Consider the following 23,363-nt stretch of genomic DNA (forward strand, 5'->3'; position numbering starts at 1 on the left):
TTCAGCACTTCCATACAACACTTGGTGCTAATCCCAACAAGTGCACTCCTTAATCCATCAACTATTTAACCCATCTCCCCACTCACCTCCCCTCTGATAACCATCTCTTTGTTCTCCATAGTTAAGAGTCTGTTTCTTGGTTTGCCTCCCTCTCTCTTTTTTCCCCCCTTTGCTCATTTGTTTTGTTTCTTAAAATCTAGATATGAGTGAAATCATGGTATTTCTCTGACTGACTTATTTCGCTTAGCATAATACTCTAGCTCCATCCATATTGTTGTAAATGGCAAGATTTCATTTTTTTTTATGGCTGAGTGATATTCCTTTGTTCCATATCTTTATCCATTCATCAGTCAGTGGACAGTTGGGCTGTTTCCATAATTTAGTTAGTGCAGATAATGCTGCTGTTAAGCATCGGGTACATGTATCCCTTTGAATTAGTATTTTTGTATTATTTGGGTAAATACCTAGTAGTGCAATTTCTGGGTCATAGGGTAGTTCTATTTTTAACTTTTTGAGGAACCTCCATACTGTTTTCCAGAGTGGCAGCACCAGTTTGCATTCCCACCAACAGTGCAAGAGCATTCTCCTTTCTCTGCATCCTTTCCAACAACTGTTGTTTCTTGTGTTGTTGATTTTAGCCATTCTGACAGGTGTGAGGTGGTATCTCATTGTGGTTTTGATTTGTATTTCCCTGATGATGAGTGATGTTGAGCATCTTTTCATATGTCTGTTGGCCATCTGTATGTCTTCTTTGGAAAAATGTCTATTCATGTCTTCTGCCCATTTTTTATTTGGATTATTATTTTTTTGGTGTTGAGTTTGATAAGTTCTTTACGTATTTTGGATCCTAACGCTTTATCGGATATGCTATTTGCACATATCTTCTCCCATTCAGTAGGTTGCCTTTCTGTTTTGTTGATGGCTTGTTTCCTTTGCTGTGTAAAAGCTTTTCATTCTGGTGTAGTCCCAATAGTTTATTTTTTTATTTTTTTTTAAGATTTTATTTATTTAGTCATGAGAGACAGAGAGAGAGAGAGAGAGAGAGGCAGAGGGAGAAGCAGGCTCCCAAGGAGCAGGGAGCCCGATGCGGGACTCGATCTCCGGACCCTGGGATCATGACCTGAGCCGAAGGCAGACGCTTAACCATCTGAGCCACCCAGGCGCCCCAGTTTATTTTTGTTTTTGTTTCCCTTGCCTTAGGAGACATATCTCAAAAAATGTTGTGATGGCCACTGTCAGAGAAATTACTGCCTGTGTACTTTTCTAGGATTTTTATGGTTTCAGGTCACACATTTAGGTCTTTAATCCATTTTGAGTTTATTTTTGTATATGGTGTTAAAAAGTGGTCCAGTTTCATTCTTTTACATGTAGTCCAGTTTTCCTAGTACCATTTATTGAAGAGACTATCTCTTTCTCATTGTATATTCTTGCCTCTTTTGTCATAGACTCGACCATATAAGCGTAGATTTATTTCTGGGTTTTCTTTTTTTGTAAATTATGTTCAGTTATCCACTGTATAGTACATCATTAGTTTTTGATGTAGCGTTCAATGATTCATTAGTTGCGCATAACACCCAGTGCTCATTACAACGCATGCTATTTCTGGGTTTTCTATTCTGTTCCATTGATCTATGTGTCTGTTTTGTGCAAGTACCATACAGTTTATATTAATGGCTTTTAATTTTCAGTATCCTGTATTGAAGCATCAAAGTAGAGTGTTACTTGATTAATATATACACATTTTTTCAAAAAAGAATAATATAATTTTATTGTAAAATATGTAATCTATATTGGGTTCCTTCTATGTATTTTAAATAGTTTTTAGTTGAGTCAAAACTATTTGTGGTTGGTGACTCAAACATATTAGAAATTCAAGGTAGGGGGCACTTGTGTGTCTCAGTCGATAAGCGTCTGACTTTGGGTCAGGTCATGGTCCCAGGGTCCTGGGATCGAGCCCTACATCAGGCTCCCTGCTCAGCGGGAAGCCTGCTTCTCCCTCTCCCACTCTCCCCTGCTTGTGTTCCCTCTCTCGCTGTCTCTCTCTCTCTCTCTGTCAAAATAAATAAATAAAATCTTTAATAAAAAATTAAAAAAAAGAAATTCAAGATAACTGATGAATCATTTCACTTTTCTGACTTCAGTCTATATAAAATGATAGAATCCTTTCAAGCTCTGAAAAACCCCTGATTACCTTTATGTTGAGTTGTTATGAAAATGTAAGAAAGGGGCGCCTGGGTGGCTCAGTCGTTAAGCGTCTGCCTTAGACTCAGGTCATGATCCCAGGGTCCTGGGATCGAGCCCCGCATCGGGCTTCCTGCTCAGCAGGGAGCCTGCTTCTCCCTCTCCCACTCCCCCTGCTTGTGTTCCCTCTCTGCCTGTCTCTCTCTCTCTGTCAAATAAATAAAATCTTAAAAAAAAAAGAAAATGTAAGAAAGTGAGCTTTAAACCGGTCTCTTAGGAAAATGAAGCTCTTTGAGTTAGGGTGATTTGTCCAAGGTTCTAGCTTTCATCCTACTTGAGAGCAAATTATATAGAAGTCACATGCAGATTAAGTATACTGTGCTTGAATTTCATGTTTTAGGCATTTCAGTAGATAAAGAATACCATTCTCATTAAAATAATGGATCTTTATAATTTCTATGGACATTTAGCACCCTCTACTCTACTATTAATGCTGCTGAGACCACAGAATATGTTTGATTTATTTTCTTTTCTTCTCTTCCACTCCTGCCTTCATCTAAATACAGTGAATAGTCTTCCACCTTGAGTCCTTCCTATGAGTCACATTCATAATTTGTAGACTGGTATATGTTTATTTTTATTTTAATGGAAAAATAATTCTTATAAAAATAGAAATAACAGTGTTGGTTCTTTTTCAAATTTTATTTTATTTAAATTCAATTAGCTAACATACAGAGCATCATTAGTTTCAGATGCAGAGTTCAGTAATTCATCAGTTGCATGTAACACCCAGTGCTCATTACATCAAGTGCCCTCCTTAACTCCCATCACCCAGTTACCCCATCCCTCCATCCACTTCCTGTCCAGCAACCCTCACTTTCTTTCCCATAGTTAAGAGTCTCTCATGGTTTGTCTCCCGCTCTTATTTCTTCCCATTCACTTTTTCCCTCCCTTCCCCTATGATCCTCTGCATTGTTTCTTATATTCTCTTTTTTTAAGATTTTATCTATTTATTTGAGAGAGAGAGGGAGAGAGAGTGAGCATGAGTCAGGGGGAGGGGCAGATGGAGAAGCAGACTTCCCGCTGGGCGGGGAGCCCGACACAGGCCTTGATCCCAGGACCCTGAGATCATGACCTGAGTGAAGGCAGACGCCTAACCGACTGAGCCACCCAGGCGCCCCTGTTTCTTATATTCTTCATATGAGTGAAACTATATGATAATTGTCTTTCTCTAATTGACTTATTTTGCATAATAGCCTCCAGTTCCACTCATGTCAATACAAATGGACTTCATCCTTTCTGATGGCTGAGTAATATTCCAGTGTGTGTGTGTGTGTGTGTGTGTGTGTGTGTGTGTACACACATCACATCTTTCTTTTTTTAAAGATTTTATTTATTTGACAGAGAGAGATACAGCGAGAGAGGGAACACAAGCAGAGGGAGGGGGAGAGGGAGAAGCAGGCTTCCTGCTGAGCAGGGAGCCCGATGTGGGGCTCGATCCCAGGACCCTGGGATCATGACCTGAGTCGAAGGCAGACGCTTAACGACTGAGCCACCCAGGCGCCCCTACACATCACATCTTCTTTATCCATTCTTCTGTTGAAGGACATCTCAGCTCTTTCCACAGTTTGGCTATTGTGGACATTGCTGCTATGAACATTGGGGTGCAGGTGCCCCTTCAGATCTCTACATTTGTATCTTTGGGGTAAATCTAGTAGTGAAGTTAACAGCATTGGTTCTTAATGAAAAATTGAGAGAAAAAGATAAGCTTTTGAAACTTTGGAACAATATGGTGAATAGGTGGAGGTGGTTTTCGTTGGCAGGGATAATGTGAAAGAGTTAAGCCGACCCAGAATCATATTGCTACCAGCAATTTCCGGGTTTACAGAGTCAGTGCTTGTTTTTGCTCACCATTGTATCCCTAGCAGCTAGCACAGTGCCAGGCACACAATAGACACTCAGTAAGTATTTGTTGAATAAATAAATGTTATTTTAGCTTCCTGGCAAAGGATTTGGTATCCAAGGTATTATGATAATCACTATGTGAATTTCCTCTTAAAAGAAACAAAGGTACTGCTTGTTTTTGTTTCCTTTGAGACTTTAGGCTTGAAAAGTCTCTTTGATACCTAACTCTTAGATATTCTTAAATATCTAACAGTCAGAGGAAAAGTTACCCCAAAGGGGAACATTTTTGTTTGTGCTAAGTGTGGTAGCTAGCTTTAAAACACACAAAAAGAAGTTACTAAATGAGGAAGTGTTTTTAGTGTACAGCATGAAAACAACATAGGGTAATATAACTTTTGTAAGTAGTATTTTATATACATAGTTGCCTTATTTCCTTATGTCTTTTATAATTAGAAGATAGGCCAGTGCAGTAGAAATTACAGCAAGCCATCTAGTGAGAAAGTGATTTTTGCTTATAAAGTCAGTTTTAAGTACAGTTTCTCATTGGGTATGTTGGTAAATTAACATTTTTTGGGGAGGTGGAAATTAGCTCAAAACCAGATCTTTTTAAAAAGATACCATATACAGTGTATTTAAACATAAAGAGAAAGGAAATTTCCACCCTTTCAAAAAAGTTTGGTACTTTATCATAAAAAAGTATAGTAGTACCTGGAGCAATACTGTCCAATGCAGTGTACTGCAATTATGGAAATGTTCTATTTATACCCAGTACCATATAGCAGCCACTTAGCCACAATGGCTGTTGAACACTTGAAATGTAGCCAATACAACTAACTGAATTTTTTTATCTTTTTTGTTTGTTTAAGACAATTATCATACAGTAAAATTAACTTCTTTTTGGTATATGGTTCTATGATTTCATTTTTTTAGTTTGGTGAATTTTAACACATGTATAGATTCATTTAACTACCACCACAGCCAGGACACTAATAGTCCCGTCACGCCAAAAAACTCTCCTGTGCTGCCCCTTCATAGTCACTCCTTTCCCACCCCTCATCTGTTCTCCAGCTTCCTCTTTAGTTTGAATGTTTACATTTTTTTATTTTTTTAAAGATATTTATTTATTTGAGAAAGAGAGAGAACACAAGAGGGGGAAGGGCCAGAAGGAGAGGGAGAAACAGACTCCTCGCTGAGCAAGGAGCCTGATGTGAGGCTTGATCTCAGGACCCCGGGATCATGACCTGAGCCAAAGGCAGATGCTTAACGACTGAGCCACCCAGGTGCCCCTCTTTAAATTTTTTTTAAAAGATTTTATTTATTTGAGATAGAGAGAGAGTGCATGAATTGGGGGGAGGGGTAGAGGGATAGAAGCAGACTCCCTGCTGAGCAGGGAGCCCAACTCAATCCTAGGACCCTGAGATCATGACCGAGCTGAAGCAGATGCTTAACCGACTGAGCCACCCAGGTGCCCCTGAATATTAAATTTTTTAAAGTAATTTTCTTAATCAGAAAATCACTGACTTCAGTAGACTCAGATTAGAGTTTAAAAGAAAATCTCTTTAGAGATACAAAAACACAAAAGCCTTCATTTTATAGTGACTATATTTATATTGCATCTCTGAAAAGTATATGTCTGAACTACATGTAGTTTGGCTATACTGCAGCTTATTCATGAGAAATGTTATGTGGCATATTCCAAGATAAAATTTTTAAATTATTTTCCCACTTCTGTTTTGGATCCCTTATGCTAGTGATCTCTTCCATAACTAAGAGCAAGCTGACCAACTAGAATTATCAGTCTTAGAATCTTTTTTGTTCCATGGGTGCGTTTTAAGATTCCACCAAATATCTAGCCATTGATTACCAAGCTAAAGGAAGAAATAAAAATATTAAGTTCATTAATATAAGTGACAGATTTCACTATATAACTATTGTAGACAGTTTAAAGTGATACTTCCTACTCAATTACTTTTTTAAGTAGACTCCACACCCAGTATGGATCCTAATGCACGGCCTCAACTCACGACCCTGAGATCAAGACCTGAGCTGAGATCAAAAGTCGGACACTTAACTGACTGAGCCACCCAGGCGCCCTGATTTTTAATTACTTTTAATTATATTTTGGGATTGCTTTTATTTATGGAACAAAGATTTTCACCAGGAATCCATAGTAATAATAATAATAATAATGCCCATATTTTTAAAAGATTTTGTCAGAGAGAGAGCACAAGCAGGGGGAGTGGCAGAGGGACAGGGAGAAGCAGGCTCCCCACTGAGCAAGGAGCCCGATGCGGGACTTGATCCCAGGACCCTAGGATCATGACCTGAGCGAAGGCAGACACTTAACCGACTGAGCCACCCAGGTGTCCCAATAATGCCCATATTTTAACTGCCTTTAGAACATTAATACCCTACCGCCTCTCAGAATCAATGGGTCTAAAACTAAATTTATCATCTTTCTTTTCCCTCTGCTCCAATCTCTTAACTTCCTCCAGTTTTCCTCCTCTATCTCTGATAATAGTTAATGGCAACAGCATCTATACATTGGCCCACTCTGTAAACATGTAAGTCATTCTAATCCTATCCTTTATTATCTATAATGTCCTTACTAATTCTTGCCCTCCCAAATGTATGTTGGAACTGCCCCTTTTTCTTTAGCCCCAGTGTTCATGCCTTAATTCAGATCTTCTCTGTACCACTGTGCAATCGCAATAGTCTCCTGATTTTCCATCCTGTGTCACTCCATTCTACCCCAAATGTCTCCAGAATGATTCTTCTCTAAAATGCTAATGCAATCATGTCATTCCCCTGCTTAACTTTTCCATAACCCTATTACCAATATGATAAATTGCAAACCATTATTGGCATAAAAGGGGTCCCATAATAAATCAGTTGCCTAATTCTCTCGCTTATGATCTTTATCTACTTTATCCATTTGTCTGGAATTCCTGCCTCATGCGTCCTTGCTGATTTCTGTTTGTCCTTTTACATTAAGATATTATCTAAGAAGCCTTTTCTGACCCATATTCCCAGGGATGAATACATGTCTGTTTTCTGTATTTTCTGTTCTAGTATTGCTCCCTGTGACTGTCATGCTCAGCTTTGTGTCTTGAGAATCCTTGTTCCTGGCACATATAATAGGTGCTCAATAAATATTAGTTGTTCAGTGTTTACCTTTAACTCACTGCTATAAAGAACTACTTTCTTATGTATTTACTCATATGATCCTTATAACAACCCAGCCCTAGAAGAATATAGGGCATATTTCCCCATTTTTCAGATGGTAAAATTAATGAGTGTGATTTGTTATTAAGTGGAGAATTTTCAGTGGAATGCAAATCTTCTGACTCCCAGCCCAGTAATTGTGTTTGTGTGTATGACTACATCATTAATTTTCATAAGGTATCAGCCAAAGATATGCATGCAATCATGGTAGTAGTTAAATTATATACAGTAGCTGAGCTTTAGGAATCCAGTCATTGTTTTTATCATTGAATCATGTGAAACAATAAAGATGTTCTTATTTTGAATAAAAGTAATACTAGGCTGTAGTAACTTAGAAGGTTACAGGAATATATGCTACAAAATCCTACAATACTACCTTTAATCATAAACTAGCATGCTTATATCTTTTCTCCCAAAGTTATCTTAACTGAGCATCTTAAAATTTAAACTTCATATCACCTTTTATTTTCGGCAGCTAATCCTGTTTCCTTTATCTTTTGAATTGGTAGAGTGTGAAGTATTGAAATAATTTGTAAAAGGAGATAGTAAAGAAGAGTTGTTTGTTGTGAAATTCTAGGGTGTGTTTGTCCATGTGTATGTTTCAAAAGCCTAATCAGTACTTGAGTCACATACACCTACGTATAACTTTATCATTCCTATAAGTACAGAAGACATTTTCTGTTTCTTTCCAAAGAGAATAGTAAAGATGAGAACTAATAGAGAAGCTTCACTTGATTGAATTATTTGTTCCATTCTTCTTGAATGTGGTATGATGATTGCTAATTTTTCTGTTCTAGGTCATGAAATTTAATTAAACTGACTTGAAATTTTGTTCCAAAAGGTTTCACTGGAAGAAAAAAATGCAACTATTATTTATGACCCTAAACTACACACTCCAAAGACCCTACTGGAAGCTATTGATGACATGGGCTTTGATGCTATTCTCCACAATCCTAATCCTCTCCCTGTTTTAACTGAGACTGTGTTTCTGACTGTTGCTGCTTCACTGGCTGTGCCATGGGACCATATCCAAAACACATTGCTCAAGACCAAGGGTGTGACAGACATTAAAATTTCCCCTCAGCAAAGAACTGTAGTGGTGACAGTAATCCCTTCTATAGTGAATGCCAATCAGATAATAGAGCTGCTTCCAGATCTCAGTTTAGATACCGGAACTCTGGAGAAAAAGTCAGGAACTTGTGAAGATTACAGTATGGCTCAAGCAGGTGAAGTCATGCTGAAGATGAAAGTAGAAGGGATGACCTGCCATTCATGTACCAGCACCATTGAAGGAAAAATTGGGAAGCTGCAAGGTGTTCAGCGAATTAAAGGTAATATATCTTGTGTTATTTGTTTGTTTTGTGAGCTTAATTTTCCATTTTGGTCGTTGAGGTTTTTGCTTTCTTCTTAAGCATGGGTTTTGAATCCACTGGACTAAAATAACTTACGGCTTCATTGAAGTCTGGGGTACAGTGTGCATATACCCAGGGTCAAATTAATGATTATAATTAAAAGTTACATGGGTCTTAAATAAGCAGAAAAGGCAGCAGGAGTAGCAATTCATGGAGTTCAGGGTTTATATTTTTTTAAAACATTTTTTTTTTATTTGAGAGAGAGAGAGAAACAACATGAGAGGGGAGAGAGTCAGAGGGAGAAGCAGGCTCCCCTCTGAGCCAGGAGCCCAATGTGGGACTCAATCCCAGGACTCCGGGATCATGACCCGAGCTGAAGGCAGTCGCTCGACCAACTGAGCCACCCAGGCGCCCCGGAGTTCAGGGTTTTTAATGCAACATGCCTGGGGTCCTCTCTACCTCTAATATATTTCTATTCAGGCATGTGGAAACTTGGAGATCATAGATATAGTGGTCATATTTTTTTTAGTTTTTTTCAGTCTGTGTCAATAACATTTTCTGAAAAGAACTGAAATAGCTTAAGAAAGGATACTGACAACAAAAACAGAGAAACAATTATGTGTGGTATTGATTTGGTCTACAGAATGTTTTCTGAAGTGGCCTAGGAATAACTAATATAATATTTCTCTTTTTATTAACTAGTTTCCCTGGACAACCAAGAAGCTACTATTGTTTACCAACCTCATCTTATCACAGTAGAGGAAATAAAAAAGCAGATTGAAGCTGTGGGCTTTCCAGCATTCATCAAAAAACAGCCCAAGTACCTCAAGTTGGGAGCTATTGATATAGAACGCCTAAAGAATACACCAGTCAAATCCTCAGAAGGATCACAGCAAAGGAGTCCATCATATACCAGTGATTCAACAGTCACTTTCATTATAGATGGCATGCATTGTAAATCATGTGTGTTAAATATTGAAAGTGCTTTATCTACACTCCAATATGTAAGCAGCATAGTAGTTTCTTTAGAGAATAGATCTGCCATAGTAAAGTACAATGCAAGCTCAGTCACTCCAGAAACCCTGAGAAAAGCAATAGAGGCCGTGTCACCAGGGCAATATAGAGTTAGTATTACAAGTGAAGTTGAGAGTACCTCAAACTCTCCCTCCGGCTCATCTCTTCAAAATATTCCTTTGAACATAGCTAGCCATCCTCTGACTCAAGAAACTGTGATAAACATTGATGGCATGACTTGTAATTCTTGTGTTCAGTCTATTGAGGGTGTCATATCAAAAAAGGCAGGGGTAAAATCCATACGAGTATCTCTTGCAAATGGTAATGGGACTGTTGAGTATGATCCTCTACTAACCACTCCAGAAACCTTGAGAGAAGCAATAGAAGACATGGGATTTGATGCTGCCTTGTCAGGTAATTATCACTTTTTTCTCAGATTCCCCTAATGTTTTTTATTTCCTATTTTGGATTCTTTGGCTTTCATCAATAATAAATGAGTAATAGGCACTGCAATTCCAGTTTTTGGAAGTAAGTCCTATAGAAGTAGTCAGCAATGTGTACAGAGATGCATAAGGATGTTTGCATAATTATCTGTAATATTTAAAAACTAGTAACATTAAATCATGATACATCCATATGATGAAATGCTATAGAGCTATAATAAATTATAGTACTAAAGATACTTAATACCACAGGAAAGTGTATGAGATATCTTGTTAAATGAAAAAATAAAAGCTAAAAATCTGTATATTCAGTATGTTCAAAATTTTATAAACACATATGTAAGGATTTGTACCATGTAAATGTTGTTCATATATATGAGTGATAAAATTCCTGGCAGGACATGAACTAAAATTTTAACAGTGGTTATTATATGAGTGGTAGGATAAAGGTGATATTTATTTCCATTGTGCTTGCCTATGTGTTTTGTTTTTTGTGACAAGGATGTATGTGTACATGTATAATGGGAGAAGCAATTGCTGTTTTTTTTTTTTGCAAATGCTGTTTTGACAAGAAAAAAAGGTAGAAATAAATAATAGAATTTTAACTGTAGCTTTAAATTTGGACATTCAAATGAAACTGACTCTAGAACTGCCCCAAAGTCTATTTCCTGCCAGCCCTTACCTTGAACTGAAACCAAAAATGAATATTCAATGAATTTGCCTATGGGAACTTGTTATTTTGAACTAGAATTGAACCTAGCCTTGAATTAAACTGGAAATGCCCTAATGAAATTTCTTGCTGTAAATAAAACAGGAAAATTGTATAACTAATTTCCAGACAATGTTATTAACTTTTGCTATTCTGATTAGAATGAAAGATATCAAATAGCTCTATTCTTTTTTTGAGCTCATTAAAACTGAAAAGCATAAAAAATTAAACACATGCTCAAATTATTGTGATAGATAAATGTCAGTGGGAGAGGACCCTGAGACATACTAAGTATTCTTAATTTTCATACTCATGACAAATGACAGAAATTATAGAATTCTCACTTTTTAATGTAAAGATGTAGTTTGCATGCCATAAAATTCACTTTTATTTTTTTAATTTTTAAAAAAATTTTAGTTTTTTTATTTTTTAAGAGTTTTTATTTTTTAAATTTTTGTAAACTAGTATTATTTTATTATATGCTACCCTAAGGATGGCAAATATTAAGACGTCTGTGGGTCCATCTCCCATATCAATTGTATCTAAGTTTCTTTTTTTTTTATGTTCAGGTAGCCAACATATAGTACATCATTAGTTTTTGATGTAGTGTTCAGTGATACATTAGTTGCATATAACACCCAGTGCTCATCACCACAGGTGCCCTTCTTAATACCCATCACCCAGGTACCCCATCCCCCACCCCCTCCCTTCTGTAACGCTCAGTTTAGTTCCTGGAGTCCAGAGCCTCTCATGGTTTGTCTTCCTCTCTGATTCCTCCCGTTCAGTTTTCCCTCCCTTCCTCTATGGTCTTCTGCGCTATTCCTTATGTTCCACATATGAGTGAAACCATATGATAATTGTTTTTCTCTGCTTGACTTATTTCACTTAGCATAACACCCTCCAGTTCCATCCATGTTGATGCAAATGGTGGGTATTCATCCTTTCTGATGGCTGAGTAATATTCCATTGTGTATATGAACCACATCTTCATTCATTCATCCATTGAAGGGCGTCCTGTCGCCTTCCACAGTTTGGCTGTTGTGGACATTGCTGCTATGAACATTTACCCTTTTAAAGTATACAATCCAGTGGTTCTTAGTATATTCAGAGTTTTACAGCTTTCATCACCCCCAAAAGAAACCCCATACCCATTAGCAGTCACTCCTTATTTCCCTTCCCTCTCCCTCAGCTCCTGTTATTTACTGTTCTATATTTTTCTTTATGAATTTGACAACTCTAGGTACCATATAAGTGGAATCATAGAATATTTGTCCTTTTGTGTCTAACTTCTTTCATTTAGTATACTGTTTTCAAGGCAGATAAATGTTCATCTATGTTTGTAACATATATCAATATTTCATTCCTTTTTATTGCTAAATAGTATTCCATTGTGTGTGTGTGTGTGTGTGTGTGTACATGTATATATATATATGTATATATAATTCTTTTTTAAAATCAAATCTGATATCTGGCATTATTGTAAGCAAGAACCTCACAGACTTTCAGATTGGACCCCCACATTGGAATTTATCCTATTCATTTGGGTCTGTATTTTGGCAGCTTAAAGTATGGTTCACAGATCAGCAGTGGCAGCACCCTCACTGGGAGCTTGTTAGAACTAGAATCTCTGACCCACTGCATACCCATTAAATAAAAATCTACATTTTAATTTTAATAAGCTCTCCAGGTAATTCATATGCACATTAAAGTTTGAGAAACGCTGGTGAAAATAATTTGCTGCAGTGACCTCTATAAATAAACTCTCTGAATTAAATCTATTTTAATATGTTTATTTAATGCAGTGATAATATAATAAATAATTTAAAATGGCATTTAAGAGTTTTTATATAACAGATGTGAGCAGAGTAAAAGTGACTTTCCAACAACCTCACATGGCTTCAAAGATAAACTTGAGCAATAGGAGAAATTTTGGTCAGACAAGTAAGAGTACTTGATAGTTTCTAGTACCATGTCTATCATCTACCTAGTCCTCAGGATCCATGAATACAACATGTTCAATAACTCTTAACAATGGCTTTTACCTTAACCAACTATTGTCAAGGGCGCCAGGAATTGATTGTTCAACAAATAATTACCAGGAGCCTGTTATGTGCCCTACATCTGTTAGGGGTCATAACAAACACATTAATGGCCATGATGAATAGGTAAAAAACCTTGCCACATTGGACGTCACCATAAAAGAATTGATAGAGTTGTGACTACAGTGACCCATATTATTGGGATAAAAGGTTGATAGCAAATGATTGCATTCTGTATTTCTGCTAGAGATCATTCAGAGTTTAAGATGCCATCAGAATGGTGGCTACCCATTTTCTGAATATCAGTGTCAATGCTGATCCTGGCCTCACAGCCTATCACCATAAACCCCTTCCCAGACAGAGAGGGACCGGCACAATTTTTCTTTATGACATACTAATCCTAGGGGGGCAGTAAAAGTTAAAGGAGATAGAGAAATATGAGGTGCTTTTTTTTCTTCATTGGTGAATTCTTTTTTTAATTTTATTTTTTAAAAATTTAATTCAGGTGTAGTTAACATACACTGTTACATTAGTTTCAGGTGTACAATATAGTGATTCAGCACTTCCGTACATTACTTGGTGCTCATCACAAGTGCACTCCTTAATCCCCATCACCTATTTAATCCATCTTTCAAACCCTTCTTCTGGTAACCATCTGTTTATCCTCTATAATTAAGAATCTCTTTGTTAATTTGTTTCTCTCTTTTTTGTCCCTTTGCTCATTTATTTTGTTTCTTAAATTCCATGTATGAGTAAACTCATACAGTATTTGTCTTTCTCTGACTTATTTCCCTAATTATATTCTCTAGCTCCATCCGTGTCATTGCAAATGGCAAGATTTCATTTTTTATGGCTAAATAATATTCCTGTGTGTGTGTGTGTGTGTGTGTACACGTATATATATGCACTACACTTTCTCTATCCATTCATCAATCGATGGACAGTAGGGCTGCTTCCATAATTTGGCTATTGTAGATAATGCTGCTATAAACATTGGGGTGTGTGTCTCCCTTTGATTTAGTGTTTTTGTATTCTTTGGGTAAATACCCAGTAGTGCGATTGCTGGATCAGAGGATAGTTCTATTTTTAACTTTTTGAAGAACCTCGATACTGTTTTCCAGAGTGGTTGCTCCCAGTTTGCATTCCCACCAACAGTGCAAGAGGGTTCCTTTTCCTCCACCTCCTTGCCAACACTTGCTGTTTCTTGAGTTTTTAATTTTAGCCATCCTGACAGGTGTGAGGTGCTATCTTATTGTATTTTCGATTTGTATTTCCCTGATGATCACCGATGTTGAGCATCTTTTCATGTGTCTGTTGGCCATCTATAAGTCTTTGGAGAAATATCTGTTCAAGTCTTCTGCCCATTTTTAAATTGGATTATTTGTTTTTTGTTGTTGTTGAATTTGGTAAGTTCTTTATATATTTTGGATCCTAACCCTTTATTGGATATGTCATTTGCAAATATTGCCTCCCATTCAGTAGGTCGCCTTTTAGTTTTGTTAGTTGTTTCCTTTGCTGTGCAGAAGACTTATTTTGATGTAGTCCCAGTAGTTTATTGTTCTCTTGTTTCCTTTGCCTCAGGTGGCATATCTAGAAAAAAGTTGCTATGACCAGTGTCAAAGAAGTTACGGCCTGGGTTCTTTTCTAGGGTTTTTGGTTTCAGGTCTCACATTTAGGTCTTCAGTCCACTTTGAATTTATTTTTGTGTATGGTGTAAGAAAGTGGTCCAGTTTCATTCTTTTGCATGTAGCTGTCCAGTTTCCCCAACAGTATTTGTTGAAGAGACTGTATTTTTTCCATTACATATTCTTGCTGCCTATGTCAAAGATTAATTGACCATGTAATTGTGGGTTTATTTCTGGGCTTTCTATTTTGTTCTATTGATCTATGTATCTATTTTTGTTCCGGTACCATACTATTTTGATTACTACAGCTTTGTAATATAACTTGATGCCTGGTATTGTGATACCTCCAGTTTTCTTTTTCTTTTTCAAGATTGCCTTGGCTATTCAGGGTTTTTTGTGTTTCTATACAAATTTTAGGATTGTTTGTTCTAGTTCTGTGAAAAATGCTATTGGTATTTTGGTAGGGATTGCATTAAGTGTGTAGGTCACTTAGATTAAATGTGTAGTATAGACATTTTAATATTATTTGTTCTTCCAATCCAAGAGCATGCAATGTCTTTCCATTTCTTTGTTTTGTCTTCAGTTTCTTTCATCAGTGTTTTATAGCTTTCAGAGTACAGATCTTTTACCTATTTGGTTACGTTTTTTCGTAGGTATTTTATTGTTTTTGATGCAATTGTAAATGGAATTGCTTTTTCTTTTTCTGCTGCTTCATTATTGGTGTATGCCTTGATTTTGTATCCTGCGACCTTACTGAATTCATTTATCAGTTCTAGTAGTTTTTTGGTGGACTCTAGGGTTTTCTATATAGTATCATCTCATCTGCAAACAGTGAAAGTTTTATTTCTTCCTTGCCATTTGGATGCCTTTTGTTTCTTTTTGTTGTCTGATTGCTGTGACTAGGACTTTCAGTACTGTGTTGAATAAAAGTGGTGAGAACAGACATCCATGTCTTGTTCCTGATCTTAGGGGAAAAACTCTGTTTTTCACCATAGAGTATGATGTTAGTTGTGGGTTTTTCATATAAAGCATTTATAATGTTGAGGTGTGTTCCCTCTAATACCTCCTTTTAGAGGGTTTTTATAATGAATGGATGTTGTAATTTGTCATGCTTTTTCTGCACCTATTGAAATGATTTTTTTTCTTTTTTCTTTTTTTTTTTTTTGTTGATGTGATGTATCACATTGATTGATTTACAAATACTGAACCACCCTTGCATGGGAGGTACTTTTTATTATGACCATCAATCTCATCATTCTCTTAAAAAGATATATAATATATGAAGTTAAGTCTTCAGTAACCAATTAAGAAAAAACTCAAATTCTTTTCCTTTTTTGTAACCTTTTTATTTTTAATTTCAAACTTACAGAAAAACTGCAAGAGTAATACAAAGAATTCCTGTTTACCAGTTTCTCTCAGATTCCCTCATTTTTAATATTTTACCACATTTGCTTTATCATTCTCTATGTTGACAGACATACACACATAGATGCACACACACTGACTTTTTCTGAATCATTTGAGAGTACGTTGCAGAAATGATGTTTTTAATTCTTTTTAATCCATTTTCTGATTATGTATTTATTCTTCATATTACTTCTGACACCGAACCCACCAATTTTGAGGATGAGATCGGAAACCCTTTCTTGAAATTTTTGGAATCTTTTCTGATTGTTGCCTCAAGTGCAGGAAAGTCGACCTTCCTTCCTTTTGAATTCACTTAAGCATAGGTAGTGTTGCTACAGCCTATAGAAAATCTACTTGAAGAAAAGTAGTCATTTAATTCAGTGTGGCTGCTTAACACCTGCACATACTTCTGTGGAAGATGGACACTTTTGCTCTTCTGGTTGCCACACTCACTGGGGTAAAGAACACAATTCTATGGATCTTTGTTGAGAGGTCATGCCAAGGTAGCTAAAAGGGACTACCTCTATGACTTATTTTAATTTAGTACTGAACTTCCAGAGTGTGAAAATTGCAGATTTTATTATGGGTTATCTCTGGTACCTCAAATCACTGAATACTAGAACAGGACATCAAGTAATTAGCAGTATAAACTTTTTTTCAGTATCTAATTTCAGAATTAAGTCTTGATAATTATGAGAGAATGAAGTAAGCTCCTGGATGGATTTAAATATTGTATTTTTTTCTTTTTTTTAAGATTTATTTATTTATTTGAGAGAATGAGAGAGAGAGCAAGAGAGCATGAGAAGGGGGAAGGTCAGAGGGAGAAGCAGACCCCCCAGCCGAGCAGGGAGCCCCATGCGGGACTCGATCCTGGGACTTGATCCTGGGACTCCAGGATCATGACCCGAGCTGAAGGCAGTTGCCTAACCAACTGAGCCACCCAGGCGCCCCTAAATAATGTATTTTTTCAAAGCCACAGCTATTTCCTCTGGGCAAATGAGCTTCCTTTTTGAATTCTTTAAGATAACAGTAGTATTTGGTAAATTTTACCATCTATTTCCTAAATAATGCTCTCATAATCTGAATGAATAAGTATAGTTTTCTAAATTGCTTTCCTTAAGATCAGATACTGACTAATTTTGGAATTGGGAGTCTCTAGTCAATTGTGATCAGTGTCTTTTGCTGTAACCCAGATGGGCTATGGTGCCATCACCTGGAAGAGTGGTGGAAATGCAGAATCTCAGGCCCCATCCTAAATGTCCTGAACCATAATCTGCATTTCAACAAAATCCCTCAGGTTGTTGTATGTGCATTAAAATTTAAGAGCTGTTATACTGATTTGGGAAGTCTAGGTCATTATGAGTTAAATGATCAGGCTTTTGTTAAAGTTTCTGCAAAAGATGACCTCTCTAGCATCCTGAAAACCAGCTTTGATGCAGGGATTCCTCTATGGGTTAGCCAAATAGACCTGAACCAGTTTTAACAAGTTAGGTGCCTGAAAATTTCCACATCACCTCTTTACCTCCTTATCTCTGCAGGAGAGTATAAAATCTTTAGCTTTGCAAGTGCATGGATGTGCTAGAGAGGATAACGTCTCCCTTCTTGGAGGTGATTAATACTGCAGTGGATAAACTAAAACAGAATGGCAGATTTTCTGAGACTGCAGGGGAACTTCTGGATGATAGGAGATTCCCGTTGTTCCACAGTGCATAAACATTCTCTGGAGAGATTTTTCAAATATCCCTTTTATTATTTTATTTTATTTTATTTTTTTAGTGTGTGTGCCCATGGACACACGGCGGTGGGGAGGGGCAGAGGTAGAGGTGGAAGGAGAATCTTAAGCAGGCTCCAAACCCAGCACAAAGCCCGACATGGGGCTCAATCTCACGCCCCCAAGATCATGACCTGAGCCAAAATCAAGAGTCAGACCCTTAACCGACTGAGCCACCCAGGCACCCCCCAAATATTCCTTTGTACAGAACAAAGATTACTGCTGACTTACTCCTTACCTTTTCTTCCATTATCCACAGACATTTTAATGTTAAAAAATGCTATATGTTAGTATTAGTGTTTAAAATTCAAACAATACAGAAGTGTCTATAGAGAAAATGTGTTCATCTGTCTGTCATTCTCTTCCTGCCTTAACCCCATTCCTCAGAAATAGCCACCATTAATATTTTGACTTTCTTATACATGGTCTCATATATACATATACACAATTTTTAAAATTTATATATATATATTTTAGATTTTATTTGAGATAGAACGCATGTGAGAGAGAGAGAGACAGAGAGCGCAAGTGGGGTTGGGCAGAGGGAGAGGAAGAAGCAGGCTCCTCACTGAGCAGAGAGCCTGACACGGGGCTCGATCCTAGGACCCTGGGATCATGACCTGAGCTGAAGGCAGATGCTTAACCGACAGCCACCCAGGCACCCTTACACAAAAATTTTTAAATGACATCATACTGCAATGCTGTTTTATAAATTGATTTTTGTTCTCTTTACTATATCATGAATTGGTTTAATGCCAGTATGCAAATCATTAACATGATGATAAAAATTGATTATAAAAATAAGAGCTATCCATCAACAAACTATTCTCTACCTGGGGTTTGCAATAGAGAAAATAACTAGAAGAACTTGGTATAACCAAAGTTTTGTTTATTCAGTTAGTTCAGATTTTCCAGAGAACTGGAATGGGCAGTATTGAAATTTGAAGTCACTTTCTGGAAAGTGTAAAAAAGCAGTGCCGAGAGCTCTAGGTCCATGCTGGTTTTAAAAGGAATGGATTGACAGTACCTGGAGGTGTGGATTGTGATGAATGGCAAGGATGAAGCTGAAGAATACCTCAAATGAAAAGAATCTTTCCCTGTCCACCAGATACAAATGAGCCATTCGTAATAATAGCTCAGACCTCATCGGAAATGCCGCTTTTGACTTCAACTAATGAATTTTATACTAAAATGATGACACCAATTCATGATGCAGAGGCAAAGACTTCATCTAAGTGTTACATCCAGGTCACTGGTATGACTTGTGCTTCCTGTGTAGCAAACATTGAACGGAATTTAAGACGAGAAGAAGGTAAGACACTCTTGGAGCCTGTTATTTTGTGTATTGGTTTGAGGACTCTGTCCTTGTTGTTCTCTTAGGTGTTTCATAACCATTTTTGTGGTTCTTGCCAAGGCCTTAGGAAGTCCTGCATATGAGTAATGTGCAGGACAACCTTGACTTTCTGACAGCCAGTTTTTGTGTTTTGTTCCCAAGTTTCTATCTTGTTTACCTCACGATCACATTTTAATATCAGTGAAATTTGTAGGAAAATAGCAGAAGGAAGTATATAAGGTTACTGTTCTCTATGGCCTTGGTTGCAATGCATTTTAAGAAACATACAAATTTTCTGATAAAGCTATGCTTAAAACTAATAACCACAGTCCATAAGTTTCAATATTACTGTACCTGGACCAAGAACCAGACCAAAACCAAGTTTGTTTAGAATTATATTATTCTCTTCCAACAGTTTGATCACTGATCTTTGCTTGTAGTAAAAATGTTAAAAAGTTACTCAGTATTGTGTATAAATTTTAACTCTAGGTCACAAAATCTTAGAAAATTTACAGCATACCTTTTTTTATTCAGTTATACTCAAATGTTTCACCTTATAAGTTTGCATTCATATTAATAGACTTCACACTGTGGCATAATTTGTAACCACAGAAAAATACAGTTATGTTTAATGAGACTGAAATCATAGGTTTGGTACTAGCCCCAGTGTCTTAAATAATACATGCCTGTAGTCACGAGGGCCAAATAAGTAAGATTAGTATCAGCTTATCCCCTCTATATTGTGTTATTATAACTCAAAGTATATAATAATAATAATACAGCTCTGAGGTCTATAGGCCTTATATATAAAGGCTTTATATATACTATACACAGACACACACATACATACATACTCACACACATATCTTACCTTATATATACAGGCCAAACAATCATAACAAAGTGTATGTTATACAGAGCCATCTTCAGTTATTACCTATCTGCTTGTGTCATTTTTGCATGTCATTTCAGTCTCCATTATGTCTAATTAGAATGCAGTTGAGGCTGAAGCTTATATTACACTTTGAATGATTAAAAGGCGAAAGGAGGGAGGTTACAAACAAATGAAAGCAAAATAAGTTTGTAAGGTTCCTGTTTAATTTTAGAACCAACTATTTTTTGGCAATTCAGAAATAGCCTTTTTCATGAGACAAGTAATGCCTATGCTAATCATGAATCTTTTTTTAAAAAAAATCCATTGTGCTGATTGATCCTTCCAGTTGCTTCCTACTCTCCCCTTTACCACCTCTTTACCCAATTAGGGAAACCATTGGCCCAGCTGGGGTTACTATATTCACTTTAAAAAAAAAAAACTAAGTAACACTGGTTGTGTCTTAGTTTTGTTTGCATTATATTTTTAAAAATGAATAGTTTTACTTATAGTTTGAAGTAAGAGTTTAAAAAGTTATCCATAATTTATGTAAGTATGAAACCTATTTTTGAGAGTCAAATTTTCCCTTCTATTTCTGTTTGGCTATAGATTACATCCAAATGAAGCAAAAAGATTTTTTCTACTTTCTCTGTACCCTACTCTTATTACTGACGCTTTCCTATGAACTGGTCCTCTGAATTATTTGGTATCCACAAAGCCCAGAATGTAAGCATTTTATATAGAAAACTTAGATTTTATAGGTACTTTGTTTTCTTATTAAAAACTCTTACTAAGTTAATGTTCTTTTCTTTTTATCCAACCACAGAGTTAACCTATGGACTGTTGATCCCCATTCCCTGTCAGGTAGCCACCAAGTGCCATAGATTACCAGAAAGAGCTGACACATCTGTTCTGCAGAATTAATTTTCTTCCCAGCAATGTCAGCAATAGCTGGCCTAGAGAAGTAGGATGGTTGTTAATAAAAGGCTTTTGCTGGAGAACAGGATGACTATGACAAAATGAACTCCTTTGTTTTGTTAACAAGTTGGATGGCACTTTTGCCCCCTATGAATGAGAGCACTTTATATTAGTGTGTGCCAGACAGTAAAATTTGATAATTGTGAGAAATGACTATTATTTGATTATGTTATAATGTACATGTTGGTACGTTCTTGGATTCTTTGCTGTAACTGCAGTGATTTCCCTAAGTGCATGAGTTCCTTTCTCTAGGTCCCTGTCCTATTAGTTTCTACAAATGCTTTATATTTACACAATAAGTTCTCAACCTATTGCAGTTCATGGGTCTTACTTGGATCCCAATTCAAAAAAACGAACTGTGTTAGGCAAACTAATAAACAATTATAAGACAATTCTGGAAATGTGAATTCTGCCTGGATATTTGGTGATATTGAAGAATTATTTTAGGTGTGATAATGGTATTATGGGTATTTTTTTTAAGAGAAGAGTCTATCTTTTAGAGATATGTATTTAAACATTTACATATGAAATGATATATTATCTGGATTTTGCTTCAAAATAATCAGGGTAGAGTGCAGGAAGTAAGAGGATAGGAATATAGATGAAATAAAATCAGCCCCAGTACTAATTTTTTTTAAAAGATTTATTTATCTATTTTAGAGAAAGAGAGAAGGAATGGGGGGAAGGGGCAGAAGGAGTGGGAGAGAGAGAATCCTTAAGCAGATTCCCCGCTGAACACGGAGCCCAATGTGGGGCTCGATCTCAGGACCCCCGAGATCTTGACCTGAGCCAAAATCAAGAGTTGGCCACCTAACCTACTGAGCCACCCAGGCACCCCCAGCCCCAGTATTATTGATAATTATTGAAACTGGGCGATGGTTGTATCAAGTTTATTGTGGTGTTCTCTCTTTTGGGTATATATAATTGAAAATTTCCATAATAAAACGTTTAAGCTAAGGCCCCCTTTCAAATAGTTTTATTTGGTTTGGGTTCAAGACTGTATAAAAATTAAGTTACATATTTCTCTAGGTTCACTTTAATCTTTTACAAATGAAAAATAAACTAATAACATTATTCTTTTTATAAGGATATTATCTCAGTTGTTTTTCTTATCAATGCTTCTAGGAATATATTCTGTACTTGTGGCTCTGATGGCTGGCAAGGCAGAAGTAAGGTATAATCCTGCTGTTATACAACCCCCAATGATAGCTGAGTTCATCCGAGAGCTCGGATTTGGAGCCACTATGATAGAAAATGCTGATGAAGGAGATGGTGTTTTGGAACTTGTTGTAAGTAATCATTTTTGTGTGATTAATAAAATTTCCAGGAAAAACTTAGGGAGGATTCAGAAAATAGTTCCAAGGATATTTAAGGGTTGGGAAAATAAGACATAAAAGGAAAATTAAGGAAACTGGAAAATAGAAGGATAAGATATGACTTAATGGTGGCCTTTAAGCATGGAATGTAAAAGATAATCATATCTATATTAAGAACCAAAAAAGAAGATTTAGGTTTGAATAAATAAATGAAAATCAACTTTTAAAATATAGTATGATTCCTACCTAGTAGGATAGAAAAAAATAAATTTCAGATGCATCAAAGACTTAAATTTTATAGATGAAGCCATAAAACCAGGTGTAAGGCATATTGGTTTAAAATGGTCATTTTCTCCAATTTAGCAAATTGAGTTTTATTTGTATAACTTAAACAATTAAAACAAAAAACTTAATACTGTACCAAAATTAGTTCCAGCTCAATCAAAAATCTGAATGTAAAAAAACATGAAATTACTAGGAGAAATATTTAGAGCTCTTTTCCCCAGTATTTAATTATAAAAACTTGAGACATCAGGAAAGTCAAAAGAATTGTACAGTGGACACCCTTATACCCACCACCTCGATTCTCCATTAACATTTTAGTGTATTTGTTTTACTATACATAAGTCTGTTAATCCATTGTGTAAATAATTTTAGACCCACAAAGTTGCAAAACTAGTAGAGAATTTCTATGAAGCTTCTACCCAGCTTTTCCCAATAATAACATCCAATCTATCACTTAAAAAATAATATTAGAGGGGCGCCTGGGTGGCTCAGTCGTTAAGCGTCTGCCTTCAGCTCAGGTCATGGTCCCAGGGTCTTGGGATCAAGCCCCGCATTGGGCGCCCTGCTTGGCGGGAAGCCTGCTTCTCCCTCTCCCACTCCCCCTGCTTGTGTTCCCTCTCTCGCTGTGTCTCTCTCCGTCAAATAAATAATAAAATAAAATCTTTAAAAAAAAATAAAAAAAATAATATTAGAGTGGAAATGGCCTTTCTAACTATCATACAAAGCCTATAAAAGAAAAGATTGATAAATTCATGTACATAAAAATTTCTTTTTGGAACGGGGCGCCTGGGTGGCTCAGTCGTTAAGCGTCTGCCTTCAGCTTGGGTTCATGATCCCAGGGTCCTGGGATCAAGCCCCGCATCAGGCTCTCTGCTTGGCAGGAAGCCTGCTTCTCCCTCTCCCACTCCC

At 36.6% G+C, this 23,363-nt stretch overlaps 1 protein-coding gene across 2 annotated transcripts in view; it reads left to right on the forward strand.

The window, feature by feature from the left end:
- Positions 1–23,363, forward strand: part of ATP7A (ATPase copper transporting alpha) — a 153,915-nt gene that overhangs the window by 82,601 nt on the left and 47,951 nt on the right. For both annotated transcript variants that reach the window (XM_025882227.2, XM_025882296.2), the window contains exons 3-6: positions 8,153–8,642; positions 9,366–10,091; positions 18,780–18,983; positions 21,979–22,142. In XM_025882227.2, the coding sequence (XP_025738012.1) occupies positions 8,153–8,642; positions 9,366–10,091; positions 18,780–18,983; positions 21,979–22,142 (1,584 nt within the window). The remainder of the gene's footprint in view (positions 1–8,152; positions 8,643–9,365; positions 10,092–18,779; positions 18,984–21,978; positions 22,143–23,363) is intronic.

Source organism: Callorhinus ursinus, unplaced genomic scaffold (assembly GCF_003265705.2).
Source record: "Callorhinus ursinus isolate GAN/ISIS: 27379988/994484 unplaced genomic scaffold, GSC_fseal_2.0 scaffold40, whole genome shotgun sequence".
NCBI classification, from domain to species: Eukaryota; Metazoa; Chordata; class Mammalia; order Carnivora; family Otariidae; genus Callorhinus; species Callorhinus ursinus.